This window comes from Vidua macroura, chromosome Z (assembly GCF_024509145.1).
Source record: "Vidua macroura isolate BioBank_ID:100142 chromosome Z, ASM2450914v1, whole genome shotgun sequence".
Classification (NCBI taxonomy): Eukaryota; Metazoa; Chordata; class Aves; order Passeriformes; family Viduidae; genus Vidua; species Vidua macroura.
The window spans coordinates 41,536,483-41,555,168 of record NC_071611.1 but is presented as its reverse complement, the minus strand read 5'-3'; the positions used below and the strand labels follow the sequence as shown (position 1 = coordinate 41,555,168).

At 39.0% G+C, this 18,686-nt stretch overlaps 1 protein-coding gene across 1 annotated transcript in view; it reads left to right on the top strand.

Annotated features, from left to right (window-relative positions):
• Window positions 1-18,686, top strand: part of UNC13B (unc-13 homolog B) — a 210,392-nt gene that overhangs the window by 38,163 nt on the left and 153,543 nt on the right. Inside the window, exons 6-7 of the mRNA XM_054003085.1 lie at window positions 3,626-3,696; window positions 6,806-6,863. Of these exons, the coding sequence (XP_053859060.1) occupies window positions 3,626-3,696; window positions 6,806-6,863 (129 nt within the window). The remainder of the gene's footprint in view (window positions 1-3,625; window positions 3,697-6,805; window positions 6,864-18,686) is intronic.

Below are 18,686 nucleotides of genomic sequence, written 5' to 3'. Positions count from 1 at the left end.
TGTAGGAAAGTAGGGGGAGAGAGGGTATCACTTCTGCTTTCAGCAGTTGTTCTCACTCCTGCCAAGCTAGGTTTTGCCCCACCCCAGGACTTGCTTCTGTGGGAAAACTCAGAAGGAGCAAGGTAAAGTGCAAGGTTCAGAGCAAGGACCAGAAAATCTGAAAATAAAAGCTTTTGAGCTGAAGTGCCTGGTTGTTGCCAAGCTAAAGATCTTTAAACAGGAATGCTGTCATATTTAGCTTCCTGAGGGGTTTAACTTAGTGAAGTGGTCTGTATGGATGCACCAAAATCCTCTCTTATTTCCTTTCTCACTTGGACAAGTCACTGTACTGCTGTGTGCCCATTCCAGATGTTAGGGCACTTACTTGCTCTGAGCAGCTTCACCTGGGACCTCCACCCACACCCCTGCTCATGTGCCCAGGAATCCCACATCAGATCAACTTGGAGCCTTCAATCCTGAGTGATGCTGTGGGAGTTGCTCATCCCCCACCCCAGCCATTGCCATGTCTGTGCCTGCTTATGGACCCTGCAGATTCAGGCCCAGAAAACCAGGAGCTTAGAGAAAATGGGATTCAACTTCCAGCTGAGAATGACACTAAGAGCAAGGACAGTAAAGCTTGCTGTTTCTGTGTTGGTTTCAAATTAATAAGAACCAAAAGCTATTGAATCTACCTGTCCGTCTCCTCTCTGTTTTTCGGCAATTTTGTTTCACTGACATATGGCCCTACTCCTTGTATTCACCAAGCATGATGTCAGTGGAGTCCTGAGATGGCTGAGGCCTCAGGTGGCCTCTCTCTGGACTAGTTCATCTTTTTATCTTTTAAGCAGAAGTTAATGTAGCAGAGTAATTTCCATTGTAGTCAAAAGCTGAGCAGCGATGCAGGAGCTGGCCAGTGGATGTGGCCTTGCAAACTGTCTGTGATCTCTGTGCATTTCAGAGAATCAGAGAAGCAGCCTCCACAAAGCTGCTGATTGAGGCAAAACACAACAGAAGCTTCCTCAAAAAAAAAAAATTCTATCTCATTGAGATTTCTTTTGGGCAGGTAACTTGATTCAAGATTATAGGCCAGTTGCTTCATGTTTAAAGTTAGCTTTGCAAAGCAAACAATACGAACAGTACAATAATTTTACTGATACTGGTATTGATGACAAGAGTTTCTCTGAGATCAGGAAGATGCCCTTACAGCAGCTGTTATCTGGACAGTAGCTGATTTTTATCTCTGACTTGCATAAGAAGCTGCTTCAATAGAAGCAGCAGTCCTGCAGTAAAAATCTGACAGTCTGTTTATGAAATAGTCGTCTGACCAAGATAGAAGTAAATCCAAGAGACAAGCGCTGCTCCTTGATGCCTTGGCATGCCACTACACCATGGTTTTTGGGAAGGCATTGAGGCCTACACTGAGACATTCTCAATTTCTGCAGTGTTGATGGTAGTCATTGCTTCACCCCTCCTCAGTCTCTTTAGTCTTGATTTCAGGATCCAGATGTGAATTCTTTGGGCTCTGACTAAAAAGTCCTCATTTAATTCTTCACCTTTTAGAGAAATGATGTCATTCCAAGACAATTCCATGGGCTTTGCTGTAATTTTTCGATTGCTTCTTGCCATTGTTGCAGTTTGTCCTGCTAAATCTCATCAGGTTGCATGCTGATAGCCATTCAGTTAATTGATGCCTTCTTTCTAGATCAGTTCTGTCCAGATTTGCTTTGAATGCCAGCCTTAATTTGCGCAGAGGCTATCTAATAAATCTGTGCAGCTGCGATCCACGGCTCCGGTGATCAAAAACATATATGTGTTTCTACAACTCTTGTAGTTGTGGAAGAGTCTCTCATGTTTCTCTTACCTTATTTTCCGGTGGGTTTTAACAACAAAGTAATGTACTGTACATCAGAAAGAGCAGCTGGCTTTGTGTATTTTGGTTAAAATAAATTACTTTGGTCTTTCTCCATGCAAGGAGAAGTGGGTTGTGTTTTTTTTCTACTTAGTGCAGGTTTTTTGGAGTCAGACCGTAAACTTCCGTAAAACTTTCTTGACTGGGGAGTATTTTAACACCTTGTGTGAGTGACGCTAGTTCCATAGAAATTCAGTGGTGTTCCTGTTACAAAGATGTGGACATGAGTTTGTAGTCCAAGGAAGTATCTACTGCTGAAACTTGAAATTCCACTAAATCTGGCGTGTACCTTTTAACAGTGGTTTGTGTTCTGTTATCTGCAGTGGTTTTGGGCTTGTTTTCTTCCTAAGATGATGGTTTGTGTGGCTGAGAGAGGACACATGTAGAATATTCTCTCAAAGTACAAGAAGAAAGCAGTTCTTGGTCCTTTCTGAAAGCCTCGTGGGTTCCAGTGGAATAAATCTTGTTCTTTTCTTCTGTGAGGAGTGAAAGTGGATGTAACTTTTAAAATCACCTTTTCATCAGGAGGCCACCCTGTCCTGCTTCTCCCATTCTTGCCAATGCATAACTTAGCATATCATTGTGGTGGTATCCATGGAGTACAGTTCATTGCAGGGAAGCAAACTTACTGGCTCTTTTTGAGACCACCTGAAAGTGTAAAGAGTTACAGGAGATGGGAAAACCAGCTGAACTGGTATAGCAGTACCTTCCTGTCAGCTTGCAAGGCTGGCGGTGTTTAGCTGGAACACTCCCTCCATTTCCGTCCTCTGTGAACTTTGAAGTTTCTGCAGTGGTGCGGTTTCAGGCCATAAATAGCCAGATTTCAAAAGTTGCTGCATTCAGGGATGTTGAGTGACTAGAAAAAAAACCCAAACAAAACAAATCCAAATACTTTTTTTTTTATTTTGCAATGTTTTCACACCACTCCATCCCTAAATAATTTTGTGCTAAGCTTTTCACAGCAGGTTATCTGCGTCTCTGAGCATATGCTTTGAAAGGTGAAATATTGAGTGGCAGAAGTCAGTGTTCCATTAGGACACTATATTACTTCAAGGTGTGAAACAGAAAATAGTTACCACAATAAAAGTGATAATGCTTGCTACTTGCTGTCAGCTTGGTAACTCTTCTTGATGGTGAAAATGTTGTGATTCATTTCACAATGAAACTGCAGTGTGGTGTAAAAGTAAGAATGTGCTTTCATATGAATATGACTGCCTATAATACTGTTTATTCCCTCAAATATTTGGCTTATTGCTGGCAAAGAAATAAGAGGTCATTTATTTTTTGGTACCTAATCTGTGTTATACCAGGAGGTGTGCTATTGGTGTGCCTAAGGTGTGCTATTCAAAGGCAGCCCTTGTTCTGCAAGGATTATAAAAAGCCTCCAGAAGATGCTCTTCTTATGTGTTATCAAACATAAGCAAGTGTATTAAAATACTGTTGTGAAATGGCTCTCCATCAAACTAATAGTTGAATTAAACGTGAACTAGTCCATCCTTCTCTTTCCTCCTTTGTGTAAGTATGCATTTGGTTAATCAGCTTTAAACAAGAAAGCAGGTAAGCCCTTGAACTGTGCTACTATGTACAATGTTTATTTTCTATCTGAGTGCTAACATAAGACAGTCCTATTTCTTAAAAATGACATATGGGTTTTTTGTATGTGATCTTTAATAGTAATGGTGATGAATGCAAAGTTGCCTGGTTAATAAGGTGGTGTGACTTACTCTTTTGACTTAGATATCCCTGAAGAAGAGGCCAGATACTGGACCAGAAAATTAGAACAAATAAATTCACTGGGAGATGATGAGGTAAATATCAAAATTGAAAGAATATTGTAGCCCTGAATGTCTTATAACTAGCTTTTATTCTTTGTATTAGATCCCTGTGACTAGGGTAAATACTAAACGTTGATAATTTATAAGTCTTCCATGAACTGCTTACCGAACTCTTTTCTCAAATATACTGTTTAGTGTTAAAGAGGGGAATATTTTTCTGCATGCTGGAAGTGCCTGAATAATATTTTGTTGATGTGAATATGTTCAAAGGAAAGGCAACACCGGGCTTTACCTGAGCAGACAGTGAAACAATTCTTGACAGGCTGTGGTAGGTTCTTTTTGTGAAATCAAGTGAAAAAGGACTTCTTTGCAGTTGACTCTTTCTTTGAAGAAGAAAAAGCAAGATACTGAATCTTTATTTGAACTGAGGACTGTTGGAAGTGTTGGCTTTTGTCCTAATGTAGTTGTTAATGGCTCAATTTATGTGCATCTTGTATTAGAGTAAGTGGTAGGTATGGCTTTGGTTCCCTGGCTCTAGTGTGTACTTGTGTAAGTAGCTATAAAATAGAGGTTACTTTTTTATTTCTAAGAGAGACTGTTGGACGACTAAAATTTTGTTTACAGTTCAGACTGTTTGCAGAGTAAGATCTAACATGTTAATGCCTGTACCAGAAATGAAGTATATAGAAAACCCCAATACTCATGTGTTGATGTGAACATTGAATAAGAATATGGTGCTGGTGACGCCTTTTTGACAGGTCTCTTTCCATAGCAAGTGTTTCCATAGCAAGATAACTTGCAAAATACTCTGCCAATGCAATGACTTTAGGAGATTTTTGTTGTGGGATCCTTCATCTATTATTTTCTGTTCATTATATAAGTTATTTGTTTTACTGTGCAGCTGAAGGAAAATAAGGTGGATTTTATTTTTGTCTGAGGACAGACCAGTATTCGGGTGGATAAAAACTTAAAGAATTTAGGGCAGCCTCTCTTGCCTTCCTAGAAGTTTGAAAGCCTCTAAGAATCAATGAAAAGCCCAGTCTGTACCTTGTCCCGTCAGTGATGCTGCTGTGGTGCCTCCCCACTCCCGAAGGCTGGAGCAGCAGTTCAGGTACTTCAGCGAGGCACAGGTGCCCTCTAATGTTTCACTGAGCTGGTGCTCGCTGAAAGATATCCTGAGCTTTCTGTGTTTCCTCTTCCCCTGCAGTGCCACACATCTGCTTGCTAACTGCACGCTTTTACCAAATACCAGTAATGAAGTAATACCTGCATATTTGTGACCTAATGATTTCAGATTTATTATGGATGTTCCCTGTGACCGGGGAGAAAAAAAACTGTGCAGGGCCTGACCTCAGGTGGTTCTTCTAAAGTTCTCAATATTTTCCAGGCACCCAGAATAGGGATAAGATCTTCCTTGGTATTCCCCTAACTAGCAGTGACTTGTAGCTCAGAAGCTTCCAGAGCCAGAGGCAGTATCCTTGTGTTGAACAGCACTCAGTGGATTTCTCTTTTGTGGATGCCAGTTGCCCTTTAAATGCACCCAGGTCAGTTATGCTTTCACAAAGGAATTCAGCACCTTAATTGTGCATTGCCTGAAGAAATATCTTAATTGCTCTGAGCAAACAAATCCAGTGTTTGAGAAACCAGCTGTAGGCAGGTTTGTTTGGAGAAATTAAATTACTGATCCTGATGCATTCAGTCCCTGCCGCTCAGCTTTACAGACCTTACCTTTTGGGCTGCAGCATCCTGGTCTGCACAGTGGTTTTTAGCACAAGACAGCTTTGTGCCTTTGTCTTCTTTGTTTTAAGTGCACCTATCTCTGAGATGATGAATGAACAGGTGAAAGCTGCAGAGGAGTATTGAAGAAGCAGATTCGTTTGGAGTTCAGATGGTGTCACAGAAAGGCTTTCCACCCTCTCTTCCTACAAACACTTAATATTCTGTTTTCATTTTGGGACTCTTGATACCCGTTGGGCTGATGCCTTAAAAAGAGCAAACTGCTGCCATTCTGGCATCTCTGAGGATAATAATTCAAAAACCACTGCTGTCCTGTGCTACTGAAATTGCTCATCAGCAGACTTCCTTTCACTGCTTTGTCAACCAGTCAGTGCTGTGAGATTTGGCAGTTCTTGTTTTCACAGTCCTGATTAACTCAGTGGGTTGGCAGTTTGCTGATTATAAGACTAACCACTTTTCAGGATCCCTTGTGCATTTTAAATAGCACAGATTGGAAGATACCTTAGCGGAAGTCTTCAGGTTGTCACCTTCCCTGCACAGAGCTGGTCATTAATCCCTACGAAATCCAAGGAGAGACTGTCTGGTGGCTGTGTTTTGCACAGCTTGCTAAGTTTGCCACTTCCTTTGTTGTCAAATCTTTTTTTCTTAGCAAATACTGTGCTCATTATTTTGGTCAATTGTCCTAATTTTCTCATATCTTTATGTAATACAAGATAGAAGAGAATAACAAAATAAAACCACTGGCCTTCCCTTAGGGAACGCTTTGATGCTGTACCAAACAGCTTTGTAAAAAGTCAAAGCTGGCTAATTGAAATACATCTGTGTTCTCTAATTTAGTATTAAATGAGATGAAAAATTCTTCACTTTGAATGTGAAGTGGATCACATGAGAGTTTACAAGCACTGGCTGGGCAAACATTGTGTTCTTGCCTTGCCAGGCACATTAATTACCTAACTGCTGCCATCTCCTACTCCGGATTTGCTGCGAGCGCACATGAGATTTGAACTGCTGAGGCTGTGCTGGAGTGTCTAAACATAAACAGACTTATTCCCAGTTTGGAGTTCCCTATCACACTGGCATTGTGGTGTGGAGAGTCAGTTCTTTTCAATGTCTAATTGAAGGTCTCAGAATTGGTAATAGGGCCTGTGTTTGTTCTAAAGCAGACTTCACCTTAAACAGAAGTGTACTTTGTAATGTGATTTTGGCATTAAAAAAAGAGGACACTTCTGGGAGTGTGTTTAAATACAGATATAATGGAGAATATATTATGGTTATTATGCTTATAGATATTATGCTTTGATAATACCAGGGATATTTTCTCTTATGTGTGGCATGCTGTCATAAAGTTACCACTTGCTTTCTTATCTCTCTATATTCCTTCCTATTTTTTCTTTCCTTCCTTTAGTATCCCTTTCAGGAGGAAGTCCAGAAGAAACCATTGCCCAGTGCTGCCTCCCAGTGTTGTAAGTTAGACTTAATTCTTCTCAATATTTTTTCCTCTTTCAGTGTACTTGATTTCCTTTTGTGGTTAGATGTCAAGTGATGGTACGTCTGACCAACATTTTCTTATTAGAAATACTTAAATTTCTGTGCAGTTATGAAAAGCTGTGCTCCTCAAAATATTGCTCTGCAGCTTCTGATGCCAGGAAGTGAAGTCGGGCATTGAGTCTTGCAGTTGCTCTTGTCCTTGTGTGCAATAGGAACAGAAAATGTGTTCAAAGTCACTGAGATTGTCAGACCCTTGTAATATTTATACCAGTAAGAAAATGCTGTGTGTTTTCACGTGACTGTATTATGCTATGTTCTGCTAAAACTTCCTGTGTTAAATATAATTTTTATTACTGTTTAATGAAATTTTAAGAGGGAGAAAATAGATGGAGACAAGTACTACTGGTAGCGTTTTAAAATGCACCAGAAGTTTGCGTACTTGATGTCTAATTTCTTCAATATTACTTTTCAATGCTGCGTTGATGGATGGAAAAATATTTTTACTAATGTGCTTATCTTGCATTTGTTATGCTTCTGAAAACGTGGATGGGAAAATAATATAGCACTTACTGTGTCTGATGATCTGCAAAATTAGATTTCTGAAACACTGCTTTTAACATACAATAGATGAAAGCTCAGTGATGTCTCTTGTGAATGTCTTACCTACTTTTGACAACAACATTAATAAAATTCAAGTCTCATAATTTAAACAAATCTTTTATACTCTATTTCAAATCTTTTAGGATGTGCATATTACACATTGCAGACTGTTTATCCATTAGGCTGATTATAGGATCTTCTCAAAACCGATAACATTAGGAAATGCTAATTACTGTTTACCTTTTTTGAGTAGAATTAATTTCTCTGTGTACTATTGTTATTTTATCTTTAAAGTATCTTCAACAACTCTAGACATTAACCAATTGCCCAGGAAACCTGATTGTGCTGTGTAGCTGGAACATGTAGAACTATATAAAAGTATTCTAGTAATACTTTCATTCTAGTTCATTCTAAGTAACACTTTATGTGTCCTCCCTTTTAGGAAAAAAAAGTATGTAAAGAATAAAGCTGAGGTTTTTTGTCTGGTGGGGTGGTTTTTTGTTTGTTGGTGTGTTGTTTTTTTTTGTTTGTTTTGTTTTGTTTTTTTGGGGGGGTTGTTGTTGTTATGCTGCTGTTGTTCTGTTTTGGGGATTTTCTGGTGTGTTTTGTTTTTTAAATGGTCAAAAGGTTACAGTTGATTTGTTAGGCCTGTAAATAAGAAACATTTTGGCAGAAACTAATATTTGATTAAATCATACTAACATAGTATGCAGAACCCATAATGTTAAAAAGTCAAAGAAAAACTGTCTGCTGTATGAAGTGTCCAAGAAATGAATGTGTTATTTGCGGAAATTATTTGCCTGGCTCTGTGCCCTGGGTTTTCCTTTTGTTTGAGGGAGGCTGATTTGATTCAATCTCCCAAGTATTGAGATGTATGGGTAAATTAGAGGGAATGCTTCTGTGCGGGGAAAATACCTGCACCTGTTCCCACATCAGGGTGCTTTTACATCCCCCTGTAGCTGTTATCTCCCCTGGAGAACCAGCTGGGCTCTTGCAGACAGACACAATGAGATGCAGCACGGTGGCCATCCTTGTTTTGCTGCCTGTTAACAGCCTGCATCTTTCTGGAAAGTGACCTTTTGCAATATTCACTTGAAGGCCCTGTGGTTTGAACAATTGATGTCACATAGGAATTAATATAATCATTCATGGGATTAACACACTCATTAGAATGGATGTTAAACATTCACAGCAGTCTGTTGTTAATGTATTTAAGAATTTTCAGTAAAGCTGATGGCGCTGCATGTACTTTGGCTTGTTTACTGCCTGCAAGTATCTGATGCCTATGAATATCTACATGGAAAAAATACAAAATAGACATTTCATATAGAGGTACTTTTGAAAAATGAACTCTGTCTGCATCAACTTGTGCTTAAGAGTTGTCAGTTTGCCTCAATACATCACAGTCCTTTGAGACTCAAGAGTTTAACACAGAACACACACAGATTGTATTTCTATTGAAAGCTGACCTGACATGTGACATAGGAGCTCAGCCCTTTTTACACAGGAGCAGGGTGGGTCCTTTACCACACTAAAATGTGTTCAATATAGAATGTTCTTACTTACCATGTAGGTAAGTAATCGGTAGGTATATTTTTAGATATAATAATAAAAACAACGCTTTTAAGATTCATCCAGTTTTCCACCACATCATTTTTCATTTTTATCATCTCAATAGATGATAAGATAAGGTATGGTTACTGTTTGGAACAGGACACAGTCTGCTGGACACCAAACTAAGCATTTATTTAGAAGAAGGAAAAAAACATGCTCGGTGTGAGTAGGTTTTACTCGACGAGAATGTTTTCCCAATCCTTCAAAAACCACAAAACTATCTTAAAACCTGAGGCACTATAGAACAAAAGTTCTGCAAAACATTCCATATAGCTTGCATTTAAAAAAATAATTGTACATAACTGCACGTGCCACTGGTGTCCTGTTTGGCCACTCTGGCAGCTCTCAGAAGACCATTTTGATGTCCTTGTTCCAGCTAGAGAAAATCCTACTCCAGCAGGCAGGATCAGGTTCATTTTTTCATTTTCATTAGGAAAATACACGTCCTTGCATGTTAAAATTAGATTACACTTCTGCTCTCTTCTGCATCTGTACTTTCCACACATCTTTTTCCTTTTCCAAACCAGCTTTTCTTCTGGTGGTTTCCCACTTCCTGCAGGGATGCTGCTATTCTGTTATCTCCCCTGAGTAGAGCGGGGAGGGGGGAGAACGACAGAGGAGGATGTGAGAGAAGAGAGGTGGCCCCATCTGAAAGCCAACTTCTGATCTGAGGGTGGGTTTTTGTCCCTGGGCATATATGGGCTGCTGCCTTGGCATGGTGCCATGGGAAATCTCAGCCCACACTGGGAGCTCTAATTTTTCCAGAGATTGTTGAGCTTTCAGGCTCCCTTTCACAGTCGCAATTCTTAGAAGACACTGACCCATAATTTCTGAGGTAATGTGGGATCTGGGCTTCCTACCTATTCTTAAATGAGGCAGGTGGTTCTGTTGCATATACAGTCTTTTCTAAGCCCTACTGATTTTGGCACTTCAGCCTCTTTCCTTCATTATAGTTAACCATTTCATTTTTAACTCCCAACTGCTGTGCGTCCCTATGTATTCCTCCTGCCCCAGAAAGATAACGTGCTTCCAGTTGATTTCAGTGGTCCCAAGCAATAATCAAAGTACTAGAGTGTCCATACATCCAGTTTTGTTTGCCTTTCTATTAAATATAGTCATAATTATTAATGTTTTGATATGTCATTGTTAGAAAACTGCAGCATCTCCATATTGGATTTTACCAACAGCCTGAAATTAAATATAAATTGAAAAGAAAGCAGGTTTTGTTGTCTGGAAATTCACTTTAAATTATACAGATTGAAAACATATTATTTGATTACTTTGGCATTGTGTCAATAAGCTCTGAGTTATTTATTGTGAAAAATTACAGAAATGTTTTCCTTGCATGCTTAAGATAATTTCTGGACACATAGAAGTCCATTATAATGCACACATGAGTAACACTATGAGTGTTTTAAATGCAGATCTGACTTGGATCAGTTTCAGTGCAAACTGGGATGAGAAAGATACTCTGCATCTTTGCAGAATCAGTTTGGCAGATTTGGTTAATATCAGCTGCTGTAAATACTGCCCTACACCATTTGTCAGGGAGTTTACAAATCTGGAAGAGAGAAAGTTTGTTCAAAATGGTTCTCAGTAAGGATAACCTAAGTGTCTCTTATTGTCAGCTTCAGTGTTTTTGTTCCATTTCCTTTAGTCCTTTGCTCTGTGAAATTCCTGGTTACCAGGGCTGTGGTGGTGGTTTTTTTTTTTTTGGTTTTTTTTTTTTTTTGGTTTGTTTTTTTTTGTTTGTTTTTTTTTGGTTTTTGTTTTTTTTGGTGTTTTTTTTTTTTTTTTTTTTTAGTGGTGGTGGTTTTTTTTTCTTTTTTTGGTTGCTTGGTTTGGGTTTTTTAATTTGTACATTTGTTTCTTTGGTTTGGGTTTTTTTTTTATTTTGTGAGTTTTTGGGGGTTGTGTGTGTGTGTGGTGTTTTTGTTTTTTTTTTTTCTTGTATATGTGTGTGTGTTTTATTGTAGGTTTTGTTGTGCTTCTTTTTTATCAGAAGAAGGTAAAAATTTTGCTTGGCCCTGGATAGATACTAGCTGGTACTGGCTACAAAAGAAGCAATAGCTTCTCATATGCTGTTTTACCAGTAGAAAGAACCAAAGCCAGCCTGTGCTTGTCCTGCCATAAGATGAGAGAGAAAAAAAACAAGATTACATCTCTTAATGCTCTTTGGAACATGCGTGTGTGCACATGCATGCAGGACAAAAATGCTGCAGTTTTTTTAGATACATAAGCGGCTTTTTATCTACTTAAAATCTGGCAAAATGTTTTATACACATTTTAGGAATGGGTGCCATTTGATGCCAGATCAGTTTGTTGTGGTGACCCTTCTTTACTGCTGATACTTGAAGAAATTCGGTTTTGCAAAATTCTTCTAATTCCTGCGCATGCACTGCTATTTCAGAGGTACTACAAAGGCTGACTTTGAGAGGTTTCATTCCTGATGCTCACTGGTTTTCTTTTTGGGAGCTCAAATTCCACTGGTACATTGGGAAGGCTTTTTCATTCCCCTGAACAGACTGACTGTAATGCTGCTATGATGACGCTTCCCCATGGCACTGATGAGGAGTTTTGTCTGCTTGACAGCCAGATTATTGCCTTCCCAGCCCCTTACTCCCCAGCAAGCTCCCAAATAGTGATTTTGTATTTGTGCTGTAGCGTGGATGTAGCATTTTCTGTTGCCATTTATGTGCCACTGGCACATGAGGTATCCCCACTGGGTTGGAGGATCCAGCCCTGCTGTGGGATGAACTGACCCTGAGGCAGCAAATGGCAGAGAACTTGCTTCTTTTCTTCTGTGGTAATAGTATATTAAAAAAGTGATCTTCTCTACCAGTCTTTCAAGGCCAGGCAGCATCAAAACACTTAAACAGGCCAGAAAATGCCTCTCCTAATGGTTCACAGAGGTGCATGATCTGTGATAGTGGAGGGTCAGACAGCACTGAGAATGCTGAGGTGACACTGCCCTCTTTGTTGTAAAGGTGTGTGCTATACATCAAGATTCTTGCTGTTTTTTTCTGGTTATCAGCCTGATTCTGCACTTAAACAACAGAGGTCAGCAGCTACCTACAACATCTCTACTCCACACCAGTTTGGGAAGGGTAAAGTAATCATAATAATGATTATTTTACCCTTCTCAAGGGTAGGTGACACTGAAGATTGTGTTGCAATCATTGTATAGCTGAGCTCTAGTAGGAGTAGCACTGGCTGCAGTGCAGTTACAACTCAAAAGACTGTTCAGTGTAAGTGTAATTCAAAAGAGCACACATGAATGGGCTTTATTTATTTATTTATTTAAGCTAGGCCAGGGAAAAACTTCTTTAGTCCGTACAAGGGAAACCATTGTATGAGCTTTTTTGTGGTAGTTTACTGATGGGCTGGGAAAGCTAGATCCTTGGCTTCTCTGCTTCTGGGTGACTGGCATCTCCTGTTTCTCTTTGTTTAAGATAAATCCCCTCTGGGATACTTGTTTTCCTGTGGCTTTGTGGCACTCACTATCTGGGCTGACTGAAGGCATGATAGATCTGCTGAAAGGAAAACAGATTCAAGCTTTTACTTTAAAATGATTGCCTGCAGTTTTAGGATGAATCTGCTACTTCAGGACTGGATATGCCTAAGGAAGAGTAATCAGCATATGGAATTTGAAAATAAAAATACTGGTTATATTAGGAGATTATACAGTAACAAAGTTTGATGTACTACTGAACTCTAGAGAACTCTAGGGCCTTGATTTTGCTGCCAATCCTCTAAATACAGATTTTTAGTTGTTGTTTTCCTAGAGTATGGGCTGTATTCTGAAAGGTGGTGACGCAGAAATAAAGTTTTTACTTTTAAATAAACCCCAACTGTAAAGTTCTTACTGAAATGTTGAACACTGCCAATACTGACAAGTGTCTCTATAAGCAGTGATCAGACAAAGCAAATACTCATTTAAACACTCTAGCTTTCATAATTTATCTAGAGCTCTTCATGAAAGCTTCTTTTTTTTTTCTAGTGCAGTTTTTTTAAGGACTTTAAACTTTATTAGTCATCATTTAATATCATAGTAATAGGAGCAAATCAATTTAAAATTTGTTATGACAGTGAAATACAAACTTTTTAAAAATTAAAGATTTTAAACTGATAAAAAATGATTCCCTAACTTTATGCACAAGCTTAAATATGTGTCCTCTACCTGTGAGGCTTGTACTTAAAGTCCAAAATTAAAAGCCAGAAGAAAAAAAGGCACCAAATCTTTTATCTCTGCTGCTGCAAATTAAATTTGTCTGTGCATGTATGTCATATCAGGTGATCAACTATAGTCCAAAATTGTATCTCAGGAAGGGGTATTTAAATCTTTTGTCTGTAACTGTGTTTAAATCTCTTAGCCAAATAGTGTGTGTGACTTGGTAGCCTGGAAATTTGTAAGACAAGACAGCCATGTTAGGCATCAGTGCAGTGGTAGAAATGTTACCATTTTCCATTGAAGATCAAATTAGGTGGCACTCTGCCTGAGTCTTTTTACTATGGTTACTGATGATTTGCACAGGTTTGTAATAAGTTAGTGGGTACACTGGATGATTTGATGGTGATCCAAGCCCTGCTTAAATTCTCAAATATCAGTCTGATTTTGTTTAGCCAGCATAAAGGTGGCCAGAAGGGCCATCTTGTTTAGTGAAATAAAATACTCAAAAATTTCAGCATAAGCTGAATGCAGTGAACTGGGGAGCAAGGAGAGCGCTCCAGTCTCACACTCCAGTACCTGTCCTCGTCTCTGTCAGACCCTTTCAGCTCATCTGCCTCTTGTGCTTTCTTATCTCCTTTTATGCAGAGGCCTTAGTTCTCGTCTGGAGTGTTCCAAAACTGAGCTGGAAATGGTGGTACTTGTTATAAAACCTTCTTTGGCATTGTGCTTACTGAAAACTTGACTTCCTTCTAAAAAGCTATTCAGTGTATATTTTCTATTTTAGAAGTTTATTCTACTAAAATACCACCTGTTTAGTTTTGAGAAGTACGTTGAATGCTGGAGGAATGTAGATTTTTATGGAATCTAAGATCTGTTCACACTGTGTTGAGGGTATTAGCCATGGGAAAAGGAGATTGCTTAAACACAGATAAAAGAACTGACCAGAATATTCTGCAAATGGTACTTTATCAGAATCAAATATACTATCTGGAGTTTAGTTTGCTTTTATAAACTTACTTAGATGATTTCTGTATGTGCTAAACATGGGATATAACAGGAGGATTGAATAATTCACCAGCATGACTATAAATAGTGGTCAGCAGCAAATGATAATGTTCTGACAGGGATAGTAGGTCCCACCCAATCTCAGAGGCTTGTAAACAGAATGGCACACAGGCAGTCAAATCAGATGGCATTAAAAACTTGGAATATTCTGCTTTTTACAGTGTCCCTGCTGATCCAGGCTTGACAGTGTAAAGTGGGGAGGAGGAGTTCCTCCTTGAATGGTTGCATAACTGAGGCACAGAACAAGCATATGTTATATTCAGCTAACAGTGGGAACTTAGATGTGCTTTATAAAATGTGTTAATGGCAAAAATGTTTTAGCTTCCAAGGCACCAGGCTGCTTGCATTGCTTAGTCCTTAAATGGAGGTTTATAGGAAACCTCATTTTTGAGTACTGAAACTTACAGATACAAAATAATGTGATAACCAAGACACACGCTGTTGGTATTTGTGAACACATGGAGTGACTAGTCTGACTTATCTGTATCATGTATTCCATTGCTGCTGTATGTTGTTCTATGATTTTGGAATTACAACTTCCCATTTTCTATCTGTCTGGGCTTCTTGGTGTTTTTAGTTTCAGTTTGTGCAGGTTTAAATTTGTTCCAAAGGTGATCTGGAAGGGATGTTTTAACAAATCATGATTATGAGTACTTCTTTTATGAAGCAGAAAAACAACTTGAAAAGGCTAAAAAGAAATTATGTTTTCATTAACCTTCAAAATATCAAGACTCAACCCAGGTCTTCTGCGATTATGCTGAAGGACTGAGATATATACTGTTAGCTCCTGAATCTAAAATGAAGCAGCATATGTGTTGAATCTTTAATAAATTCATTTTTCCCCAAAATGGTAGACACTAAAGTGAAGTGGGTGTTAGTAAAAACAAATGAGCGGAGTTTTGAATTTCTGACTGAAAATCCTTTACTCTCTGTCATTGCATCTTTTTCTCTTAGCTCCTGCAGCATTGCTTTCCCTAGTCTATAGCTGAAGAATACCCTGGCCAGCCAAACTCAGCTTCTCAGTGTGAGAAAATGTGCAGGGTAGGGAGCTGCTGTCTAAGGGCAGCTGCTCCTCTCCTCACCCTGCCCTGCTTGGCATTGGCTGCTATTTGCCTTGGGCGTGGAAAGTCTGTGGGATTTTCATGCTGTTCATAAGGAACTTAGTAGCAATGAGGTGGACAGGTAAGTAGCTGGTTCAAGGTCATCACTGTCAGTTTGAGGACTTTTTTATCTGTGGGCAGTGGTAAAGCTTCTCCTCCAAGGACAGACCTTGTATCCATGAGGGTTGTCTTAGCACTTGGTGGTTTTCTCCTTTTTGCAGTTTCAAGTGATGAGTTGTGCCAACAACAGACCAAAGCCTTTTTCTGTCAAGGAAATAGTGGTTAGGAACATTCTCAGCTGGTTTCAGAGGTCACTCATTCTTTCCATGCAGATTGAGTACAGTGGTTTGTGCAGAGGCTAGCAGTCTGGGATTTTTATCTTTGTGAAACCTGGAGGACAGATAAGCTCCATTTCCTCAGTGGTTTTTCTGATCTCCATTCCAGCTTCAGAAATTTATAGTTAGCTTCTAGTGTTTCTTACCCAGTTGCTCTGGGGTTTTACATGTGCATTCATTAGTTAGTAATGACATGCATTTCACTAGCATGTAGCCTGACTGCAATAATGCTATGTCACTACAGAGTTTTTCTGAATCTTTGATAGCAATACAAACTGCTCATATTTTAATGTTCCTTCTTTTGCGTCTTACTGTTCATCTGAGATACAGACATTTTGATGGAAGGATGTGCTGGGGTTGCTATTACAACTGTTAGTGTCTTGAGACTTTCAGGAATAAGATGCATATAAGCTGTTGTTCAACTTCTGCGTTAATAGGAAATTGTCTTTAATGGAAACTCTTGGATACAGCAAATCAAAGCTCAGTGCAGAGCTCTGTAAACATCTCCCTCCTTCCTCAGTCCGCTTTCCTGTGTTCCTCTCTACTATGTCTTCTCTCCCTGTCTCTGCTTTTCATACCCTTTCTCCTGGTTGTCTTCCCTTTTCATTTCTTTGCCATGTCTTTTACATCTGTTTTCTTTGCCAGCTTGGTTGTATGTTCCTCTTTTTCTTCTCCTCCTTCCCCCCAAAATAGCACTCAGACCTCTGTTAAACCTTGTATTTAGGTTTTTTGTTGTGAAAAACAAGCCTGAGGTGATAGCCCTGTGGTCAGGGTCGTGCAAATAGTGTTAGGTGGATCCTGGCAGGTTTCTGATGCATTTGGATACATCTTCATCTCACCAGCACACCTGGCACAGCTGCATTGTTACTCTTGCTGCTGAGTGGCATTTGTCCTGTCTCAGGCTGTAGATTGTTGGTGCTCGACTTGATGGACTTCAGTTTTCTTCTATTGTTAAATTCAGTAAAAAAGAACTGTACACAGCAGAGGAATAAACCTTCTCTGCTCTATGGTAACTGCATGTGTTCAGCATTATACCAGTGGTTCTTTTTAAATCAGCACCATAAAAATTGTCATTCAGTTGTCATTCCACTTAGTCAGGGTTGCTTCCTTTAATGACCAAAGCAAACATACATGTGTTACTTTTGTTTTTCTTCTCTAAATACTACTATAGGAACCAGAAGGTAATGGCCTACTTTTGAAATTCTACCAGATATAAAAGTGCCACTTGAACCTGAGTAATGCCTATGCTTGTGCAAAGCACCACATGTGTGTTTGTCAGAGCCTAATCCAGGGACCTTGAAGTACTGATGTGCATCTGAGGGACTGTGTTGCTTTGTAGACCTTTTGTTTCTGAAAAGAAAGGTGCAATCTGGTTGTAGCTCTGATGCATTTGTATGCCTGGCTGGTAGCTAGAGATGGTAGCCAGGACAGAAAGCTCTTGCTTTTGTTCTGTCTACATGAGATGAATTTGTTTATTGTCTGTCGCACTTTACGCATCAACACTCCTGTAAATGTAACTTCTTAAAGTGTTTTTTACATTGTATTCTAGAAATGCTGGTTCTGAAGCATTTCTTGGAGTTGCAAGTTGTGTGCATGGTTCCGAAAAGCTTTGAGGGGCTGTATGTACTGGTTTGTTGCCTCTATGGTACTGAGTATGACCTTGAGGTGACAACATGGGTATTGAGAAGTAAAAACTTTAATGTCTTACAAACTCACTGTGCAGCTTTAGCATGAATTTGTTTTCACCTTCAATTTTAACATGGAAAGGTTTGCTTACTGATGCAGGATTAACTTCATGTGTGTTTGCCTTAGAATGTCATGAGAGCCCTTAAGCTTTTTACCAGTGTGTTTATCTGCCTAACAAAGTACTCTTTACAGTTATTATTGAAGTGATGCTCATCACTGGGTTAACTTTGTTGTGCAAAGGGGACAGAAATGGAAATGTGAAGTGACTTTTGCCACTTGATTAGCAGAGTTGTGCCAGAATCAGATACTGCTCTAAACTGGGCTGTGGTTTCTGAGATATTTGAGTATCCTAGGAAATAACAGTATTTAACTGCTTTTGCTAGGTTGATTGATAAGTGTTTTGTCTGCTTATGTTAATAAATGCATGATTGCTTATCAATTCCAAGAGTTTATAATGATCTGAGATTTCAGAATGTCTTATAAACAAACTGGACATGAGGAGCAAGCCCTAGCATAAACTTAATGTTGTATTTATAAAGAAAAAGACCCCTTAAATTTTCAAGCTCACAATCTATGAGGCATTTTAAATACATGAAAAGTATGCTTGTGGTTTGTTTTTTCTAAGCTTTCTTTTTCCATTCCTATTCTTTTCTGCCATTTGTGTTACATGCAGGCAACTGGAGTTATTTCGGATGGGGAGAGCAGCTGAGTACGTAACAGTTTGATTTCTTGCAAGCTTTCTGATCGTATAGTGATGCAGCATGCTCCAGTACAAGGAACAGTGGAAATATTCATGCATATAGAAAGTCTGTTCCATTGTATTTTCTTTCACTTAGTCTTCATATTTGTGTGGATGGATGGCTGTTCATTTTTTCACTTTTTAGCTTTGTTTTGGTCATGTTTTATATGAGTTGCTTGTGTCTTCTACTGAAATTTGAGGACATGATGGTGGAATTGGACTATTATTCTTGTCCTATAAAGGTGATTCTAGTTTTTTGCTTGTGTGTGTCTTCTTTGTTGGTCTTCATACCTATGTAAGCCCAAATCAGTGTTTGAAGTAATGGAAAAGCACAAGGAAATATGTAGTCATTGTCTTACTAAGATAAGAAGGTATGGTAGAAATGTATTCCAAATACTACAAATAGGAGTATATCTGAAAGAAGAAATGTCTGTTGCACACCAGTGAGGTTGTAGGTATTGTGTTGTGTTCAGCCTTAGTGGGACAGT